Source organism: Athalia rosae, chromosome 4, assembly GCF_917208135.1.
Source record: "Athalia rosae chromosome 4, iyAthRosa1.1, whole genome shotgun sequence".
NCBI lineage: Eukaryota > Metazoa > Arthropoda > Insecta > Hymenoptera > Athaliidae > Athalia > Athalia rosae.
The window spans coordinates 10,107,514-10,115,805 of record NC_064029.1 but is presented as its reverse complement, the minus strand read 5'-3'; the positions used below and the strand labels follow the sequence as shown (position 1 = coordinate 10,115,805).

The window sequence follows — 8,292 nt, the reverse complement described above, 5'->3', positions numbered from 1 at the left end:
CGCCGTGATCGTTGAGTCGTCTGCTAACGCGGTCTACCCGTCGAGCGATCGCGGAGCGCAGCCCGTAGAGGACTTGAGAAGGCGAGCGCTCATTGCCGGCAATTGAGGCGGTCGGCGACAGTAGAAGGATGTCCGATTTAATTCGACGCGCTTGGCCACTAGGAGGGTCAACATCAAACACACTTGGCGTACATACATAAGCATACCCCACCACGTCTTCCGCACCTCTATTCCTATCTACACTCAACGTTCCTATCTACACTCAACGGTTCGACCCTCTGGTTTCGACCACTGTCCCGACCAATCCGGCGTATTTTCACGGATTGAGAAATGCGCGCGCATCTTGATCCACGCCATTGACAGTATACATATATAGATCAGTGCATTGACATCATTGACATAGAAGGCGACGCATTTCCACATGACAGGCTTACAGGTTATGTGTTTTGTTTACAACGTTTACGAGACAACCTTATGGTTGGGATTGTACAAAAAAAAAGACAGAGAGCCTCCGTTAGTTATAAGTCTGAATTTGTTGCCTCCGTTCAGTTATCTTAAATGAATTCGGCACCTCCACCACGAGAGTAAGTGTTCCAGCGTTGACTGCAGTATACTTCTATTTCAATTTTTACGGACTTCAGTCTTCCCACCCAGTGATATCGACCAATCAATTAAAAGATGGAATAGTTGTTTATAAATGGTGGTTCGCAAGCGATAACATTCGTATAGCATTTGACAGAGAACGTATCCACCTCATGTGCGCTTCTCTCCGAAAACGAGGATTGAAGCAGAAATTTTCGCCAACATGGAAGCGAAAAAATGGATTAGTTTAAAAAAGACGTCTTTGGGCTATACTCTAGATACATCAGTGGATGAAATGATATCCACAAGCCATTCTTGTCGAAATGTTAAGTATCCACTGACTCATGTCGCCTTTGATTGCTCTGGGGAACGACTGGTGACTGCTGATTCTAAAGGTCTCCTTATACTCATTGAACTAGGGCAATCGATGAGATACTGCAGGCTTGGAAAAGTACAGTCTTGTACAATTGTAGCTTTCAATCCTGCCGATAGTATGGAAATACTCGTTGGAGCAAACAATGGCGATATTCAAATTGTTAAATTAAACGGGAAGGCAAAGGATTATTGTTCGCTTATTGGTCACAAGTTTGCAGTGAGACACATATCTCATTATAAATCTTATACCTTGACATCTTCTCTCAAAGAAGTCATCATATGGGACCTTTCCAGCAGCTCTAAAATACATCAGCTCAGACTTGCAGCAGCTGCTATTGGTGTACTGAAGGGTGGTTTTTCATCTCAAGGATTGGTAGCTGTGCTTTATCGAGACAGCACTTTACAAGTGTGGAAACTAAAGAAACTCGAGGAGGATATCAAAATTGATGCAAAGGCATTGGGGTTGCGAGATGCCAAAGATTATGAGTTCACAAGGGATGGAAGAACGATAATTTTGTCAGGGATCTCCAATATTATCCTAATTCTAAATACTTTGAACTGGAATTCAGTCAAGCGTCTTGTTCTACCAGACAGCTTAGCCAATATCAAAGAACTCAGCGTTCTACCTCAGCCGCTGGATGGAGGTGCAAATAAAATTGCAGCCATATTATCGTCCAACCACAGACTATACTTTCTTGATCTGGACACATCTTGTTTAGTACCACTGTCCTGTGGTACATTTCTGACCAGGGTTCAACAAATGAGAATTTCTCCCTCTGGAGTACATGTTGTTTATATAGACATATTGGGATGTCTCAGACTGGAATTAGCTGATACTCTTTTGGTGTTGAAACCACAATCCAAAGTCAAAGTCAAAATGACATGCCAACCTCGTGTGCATGATGTCAACGATCACTTGAGCTGTGTCAGACAAGATATCAAACAAGAATTGAATTTAGAACGACTGATGCTTATTTTAAACAAATTTGGCAAATATCCTGGCAAATATCGAACGCTCATTTGGGCCACAATCTTGGAGTTACCAAGGAATCGACCCGCCTATGCTGCACTCTCTAACAAAATTGCTTGTCATGAATTAACGGGTAGGATTCTGAACGACTATCCCTTAGAAAATAGAAGCAAGGCCACGTTTTTAGCTACGATTTTCAACTGCCTTGTCCACTGGTGCCCTATGCTTAGGCAGTGCACTTTTTTACCAAGGCTCATATTTCCATTTCTGATTGTGATGCAGGTATGAAGTGACTTCGTCGTCAATCGGTGAGCTACTAATCAGAAGTAATATTCATAATACTGTTTCAGGGGAATCACATACTTGCTTTTGAAATTATCATCTTCATATTATTGAACTACTGTCAGCAGTGGTTCGAATATCATCCTCTACCCCCATTGAGTGTCTTGGCTATGCTGGAAAACATTTTATCTGAACATGATCCTCAGCTACTTGATTTTTTTTGCAAAAAGCGTGTGACAACTACCGAATATGTTTGGCCGCTCCTGGAAAGTATGATGAGTGAAGTATTGTGCGGTGACGAATGGTTAATTCTGTGGGATCATCTGTTCACATTTGCCCATCCGCCTCTTCTACTTATGTGCTCACTTGCCTACAGCATTTGCTCTCGCCAGATCATTATGTCTCGATTACAATCCATTGAGGACTTCAGGTGCTTTTATCATGCGCAGGGACATGTGCAGGTTGAAGATTTATTGAAAGTTGCATATCGGCTCGATCAGAACACACCCCATCATCTTCATCCTACAAAATACTTTAGGTACGATATTATGCTTTGATAATGATCCTGTTACATACAGCTACATTTAAAAGTTTCAGCCAAATGTTTCCACAGTAACGAGAAGTCTCCTTTACCGAGAACGGGACCCTATCCTGTGTTTCTGCACGATCAATACCCAAAGTTTCTCACCGAAGATTCTCGAATCAAGTTACAAAAGCTATACCAACAGGAAGACCAAGCAACAATTCTGAGGCAGCAGGAACGTGCAAAGTTGAGATCACTTGCAGAAAAAAAGTTTAACATGGGAAAAGAAAAGTTTTTGAAGGAGATAGATGCCAATCAAATTCATGGTAAGGCACCCAGTATTCTGCATTGAACATAGAAGTCTTTGGCCATCGACTATTGAATTGGAATATCAGATTATTGTCATTTTCAGAATCACGTCGATGCCACGAGGAAAATATTTCGAAAAATAAACTAAAAACCGAAAACAATTACAAGCGTGACGAGAGTTCGAATTCTCCCTGTTACCACAATGAGAAAGAGTTAGATTTAGGCATTGATAAAGAATTCATGGATCGACGTAAACAGCCCACGAACTGCCAAACATTGCGAGATAAAGTACAAAAATTGGAATCTGATGTTCAAATGCTATTAGGTTCTATGGATTCTCGATAACCTAGGCCAAACCAGGGTGACCGATTTCCGGACTGTAATGATTTAGAAAAATGTAATGCACATAAAACTATACACAGATAAAAAGTTATTGAAGATTGCGTGTAAGAGTTTCACAATTAAGCCCAGCAAAAGATCAAGATGTAATATAATCAACAATTATCTTCTGAAAATAGAGAATTATATTCCAGCGAATAATTGTGCTGTTGTCATACAGAATTTATGGAATGTTTCGAGTCCATTGTGTGTGTATGTCTCATCTTTTAATTAGCCTAATCAAATTGCAAAAGGGAATGTACAGGAGCTGATAATTTTGCCCGACCATTGAGAGATGTCAGTTCCATCACAACCAGACAATGAATAACACCTGCATCAGCTGATTTCAACAATTGAATGGCAGCTTCCATTGTTCCTAAAACATTGTCGCAAACTTTGAAATAAAAATCTTTCTCAGTAACGTTTGAAAACAACAATTGCATGTTACAACGTCAGTTTTAACAAATGGTAGCAAACCTCCAGTGGCTAAAAGATCATCAACGATAAGAACTCGTTTTCCTGTGCTGGGATTGTTGCGCTGCACTTCCAAAGTATCCTAGAAGTAAAACGTTCACATTTGTGAATACTGTGAAGTAGTCAAATCCGTATGGAGAATGAGCAGTGTGGATAATAAACATAGTTACCTCTCCATATTCAAGTTTATAAGATTGAGATATGACTTGACCCGGTAATTTACCCTTTTTCCTAACTGGTACAAATGGTTTACTCAGCTCAGCAGCAATTAGTGGCCCAAGGATAAATCCTCTGGCGTCTAAGCCTACAATAACATCGACCGCCAAGGAGCGAGTGTGATCCACTAATAGATCTAGCAGTGCTCGTGTGGCGACTACGTCGCTTAGAATTCCGAAGATATCTCTGCAAAAAAAAACGTGACCTGTTGCTGTACCCAACTCGCAACAACTCGAAGGCTTGTGAGACAAAATACTACCAAGAACTCACCTGAATAAAATGCCAGGCTTTGGAAAATCTGGATAGCAACCAATGGCGTTTTTGACAAGAGCTATCTTTTGAAGATCTGTCTCCATCCTATCAGAGTCAAATGAAGACTGGTATAGTTTTCTGAATGATTAGGATAATAATATTATTAGTAGGTCACTAAATTTTGAGAATCGTGGTTGAGTGTTATATCTAATGTGTAAATTATGTCATAACAAATAAATGTCAGTGCGACTAAGTACGTTTTAATCTACTATTATCCTTACGATCTGTCGTCGGACACAAGTGCTGTAGATATGCATTAGACACGAGCATGAGTCTCGTATGAACGAAAGAGACAGAGCTAATTGTATGGAGCTAATTGCGGTCAGAGTCCGACAATACCACCCATAGCAAGATGGCGCTTAGATTCTGTCTCTAGCTGATTATTCGAAGATATCATCTTCAGTCAACGGATTATTATTCAAATTACCTTCAGAAGGATATAGGGGTTCAGGTTTATTCAGTGAGTAACGAAGTCAGTTTGTATTAAGTATGAGTAGCATCGTTGAAATTTATTACACGCATATTTTGTGTTATACATAGTATACTACTCATAATTAAATAGACCAACCATCATCTGACTGTAATTTGCAGCCGTAACATTTAATTACCATTTTCGCACGAGTTTTGTGGACTAATATGAGTTTAGCCGACAAACCATCAATCCGATTGAAATAAATAATTGAAATAGTTTGTAGTTCGTCTGTAGATGATTGAAGTGCAATTAGAATTGCTTAATAGTGAACCGAGTTTTTCTAATTAGTTAATGAAATCTTTCCCATTTATCCAGTTACAATTGTTTGATAGCTAACCCCTTTCGATTTATCGAAATGATAAAAATGCAAAATCGTGGTTATTACGTGACAGACAGTTGCAGGAGAGAACTGTCACGTGCGACGTGGGTCTGCTTGATTCGAATTTAGAAATCGAAGAGTCCATTGTAATAATGATGATTGTCCAAAATTATTTTAATTTTAAGTGAGTACGTCGTTCGTTAAACTTTCAATCAAGTTTTCAAATGACGTACTTACTTCAAATTGAAATAATTTTGAACAATCATCATTATTACAGTGGACTCTTCAATTTCTAAAATCGAATCAAGCAGACGCACGTCGCGCGCACTGTGGTGACAGTTCGCGCAGTTCCCTCGTGCAACAGCTGTTTCCCGTCCATATTTGTTGTCTCTTCAATGATGACGTAATAACCACGATTTTGCATATTTATCATTTCTATCAATGGAAAGGGGTGAACTATCGAACAAGTGTAATAATGAATTATTGCGCTCCAAACGATTTTCTATCGATGTATCACATGGGCAAGTTTTCACTAATTAATTCAAAGAAATCGGTTTCAAAACCGATTGGTTTCGAAAGAATTCATTCCAATAGGATTGATGATTTGTCGGCTAAGAGAAAGAAGAGAGTTATTGTAATCACCCCGAAAATGCAAAGTTGAGTTTCACCAGATGTCCACGTTTTGGGGTCCGGAGAATCACCATGTAGGTTGAATTCGTGTCGTTTTCAAATGGACGCTGTGTGTATGTATGTGTGTGGTCAATCTTTCGCACGACGATAACTCGAGAACGAGTGGTCCGATTTTGATGAACTTGGTCCCAATCGACGTATCTCTTCTAAACTTAGAACTGATAAGATTTTGGCTTTGATTGGTTGCGTAGTTTTCTAATTATTCGAATAACAGAATTTCCAAAAATAACAAAATCGGTGATATTTTCGGAACGGATGAAATGATCCGAATGAAAATCGATACCAGTAGGTTTTTTTGGGTCGCTTATTACAAATCTGGAGTCAAATTGGTAAAATCAAAATTTTACGTAGTAAATATTCTGAAACAAAAAAGAAAAATATTCGGATTTCGATATACTCTGATTTCGCAATAACTCTGATCCCAAATTACCTGACGAAGACATGAAAAGAGATATTACCGCGAATAAAAGAGGAATAAATACGGTTAAACTCCGCGAAGTATTGTGACAATAAATTGTGTCACGACATCTGCATAAAAAGAAAATTTGGGCTGAGGCTGCCTACGCATTACAATTGGATGGTGAATATACATTCAATAATTTATCATTTGTACAGATCATTTTTATTAGAGTTTCACATTCAAATGATTTTCCATCAATGACTCATTATTTGTTCAAAAGAGCTTTTCTTGAAAACGAGACGTAGGTGTATCCGAGACAGATGTTTTAGAGAACTGAAGAATTCCAAACACTGGTCTCTATACACTGGATAGCCGATATCTCGATTTTTCTTGAGTTTTGAAGCTTCTCCAACGCCGCTGAATATCCACCATGGAACTAAAGCAGTCCTGATAAACGCATGCGCGGACATTTGAACGTCGCTTCTGAACGTTTAAAATGTAATTCCTCAATAATAATTTACATCAATGAGACGATATTACTACAGTACTAATACAATTGGATCGTAGTGAAGCAATTGAAATGTTCAAATTCTGTACAATTATATTGCTGGCAAATCAAAGGTGTATACAGGCGTAGTACGAAGTATAGTTACTCAATGGTTTTGATTTGCATAGGAATCAGCTATCCAGTGTATTGTATGGAGATCGGTGATTGCTATTACATAGGTGATAATCGTGAGAGATTTGCAACTTAGTGGCATCGTCAAGTATCAGACGATTGCCATTATCTGGGCCTTTGATATTAGCGTGAATTACCAATTGCTTAAATATACCCATGAAGCGCTGAGAAGAATTTCCAGATGATCCTAAGAGAACTTATATGTTAACAGAAATCCGCCAATGATTTTTGTATATACCGAGTACGTCATACAAATCCAAAATCAGTCCTGTGAAGCCAGTTCTTTCCTTGCTGTGTATAACTTTTTGTCCATCTGAATATTTCGAGTTTTTGATGTACTCGACAATGAGTGCTACTTGCTTCTCTGTATCAAAAATATTTCCACTATGGATACGTAATTTTGATGTAATCCTTTGAAAAAATTTTCCTCGAATGAATGATATCAAATGTACTGTTCGTAATTTCACGACACTTCGATGCACCATGAGCTCCCTTAGAGTATTCCGAATTGGTTGCATACTCTAAGTAGTGAAACGCGTCAGCAAAACTTCTGCTGAAAGATAGAACAGCTAATTTTACGTTCATTGGATTTTGCCTCCACTGTACGTGATGTTGCTGTATTTTATGAGCAAGATACAGTTTCGCATGTTGAGATTGAAGATCGACTAATTTTTTCAAGTACGACCATGAAATCAAGTTTCCTTCAGCATCGTACATATCTTTATCACTTTTTCCCAGAAAATGACGTATATAGGTACATTTGATTCCATGACAAGCATCGATCGTAATGAAAATACGCTTATAAGTAATAGGATGATAGAAATAATTATGCATCAACTCATCGACCATTGTACTAGCTCCCAACAACTCAATCGCTGTTGAATCGGAGGTGGCTCTATCGGATGTTGAAGAGACTGTCCTCACGCCAGTTTCATATAACGCATTCAATGCCTCGAGTACAATTTGTGCTGCTTTACAGCCGTTGAACGAAGATATAAGAATAATATGATATGATATTCCGATTTTCCATCCACCATCCGCACGCACGTAGAAAAAAATAGCATGCTGATCCAAAGTCTCGAAGCAAAGAGGTTGATCCGAGCACAACGTCACATTTGTACTTGCATCGACGCTTACTTGGGAAAACTGAGGTCAAAGGCGCCTGGGTCATCTTTCTGCAATTTGTAGCTCGGTATGTAACATTTCATTACCATGTCCGTTGTTTCATTGTGATTCATCTGATAGTGAGCATCTGACGCTTCCAATGACGTACTCCATACTGTCACAACAAACGCAGCAGACGCTGACACG

The 8,292-nt window shown here is 39.0% G+C and overlaps 2 protein-coding genes across 9 annotated transcripts; one reads left to right on the top strand and one right to left on the bottom strand.

Moving 5' to 3' along the window:
* Positions 1 to 366: 366 nt before the first annotated feature.
* On the top strand, positions 367 to 3,581 carry LOC105693054 (TBC1 domain family member 31). Of its 3 annotated transcripts, XM_012412712.3 has the most exons (4): positions 367 to 2,209; positions 2,278 to 2,747; positions 2,823 to 3,058; positions 3,145 to 3,581. In XM_012412712.3, exons 1-4 carry the CDS (start codon positions 806 to 808, stop codon positions 3,384 to 3,386), a joined length of 2,352 nt encoding a protein of 783 aa, XP_012268135.2. In that variant the 5' UTR covers positions 367 to 805; the 3' UTR covers positions 3,387 to 3,581. The 3 variants fall into 3 exon arrangements, with proteins under 3 accessions (XP_012268135.2, XP_048510065.1, XP_048510064.1); XM_048654108.1 differs by lacking the exon at positions 3,145 to 3,581 and having other exon boundaries at positions 2,807 to 2,967; XM_048654107.1 differs by lacking the exon at positions 3,145 to 3,581 and having other exon boundaries at positions 2,801 to 2,967.
* On the bottom strand, positions 3,548 to 5,987 carry LOC105693055 (adenine phosphoribosyltransferase). 6 transcript variants are annotated; one of them, XM_048654128.1, is made up of 5 exons: positions 5,855 to 5,987; positions 4,380 to 4,499; positions 4,064 to 4,295; positions 3,897 to 3,975; positions 3,548 to 3,813 (listed from the first exon to the last, which is right to left on the bottom strand). In XM_048654128.1, exons 1-5 carry the CDS (start codon positions 5,914 to 5,916, stop codon positions 3,656 to 3,658), a joined length of 651 nt encoding a protein of 216 aa, XP_048510085.1. In that variant the 5' UTR covers positions 5,917 to 5,987; the 3' UTR covers positions 3,548 to 3,655. The 6 variants fall into 6 exon arrangements, with proteins under 6 accessions (XP_048510085.1, XP_012268136.1, XP_048510087.1 ...); XM_012412713.3 differs by having other exon boundaries at positions 3,548 to 3,795; XM_048654130.1 differs by having other exon boundaries at positions 4,380 to 4,466.
* Positions 5,988 to 8,292: the final 2,305 nt, after the last annotated feature.

Bases quoted from the DNA above. Each gene is read 5' to 3' on its own strand.
- LOC105693054 (XM_012412712.3), top strand. From the start codon at position 806: ATGGAAGCGAAAAAATGGATTAGTTTAAAAAAGACGTCTTTGGGCTAT. The intron at 2,748-2,822 runs GTACGATATTAT...ATGTTTCCACAG, and splicing joins CATCCTACAAAATACTTTAG to TAACGAGAAGTCTCCTTTAC. The intron at 3,059-3,144 runs GTAAGGCACCCA...TGTCATTTTCAG, and splicing joins AGATGCCAATCAAATTCATG to AATCACGTCGATGCCACGAG.
- LOC105693055 (XM_048654128.1), bottom strand. From the start codon at position 5,916: ATGGTGATTCTCCGGACCCCAAAACGTGGACATCTGGTGAAACTCAAC. The intron at 4,296-4,379 runs GTGAGTTCTTGG...TTTTTTTTGCAG, and splicing joins AAGCCTGGCATTTTATTCAG to AGATATCTTCGGAATTCTAA. The intron at 3,976-4,063 runs GTAACTATGTTT...TTTTACTTCTAG, and splicing joins ATAAACTTGAATATGGAGAG to GATACTTTGGAAGTGCAGCG.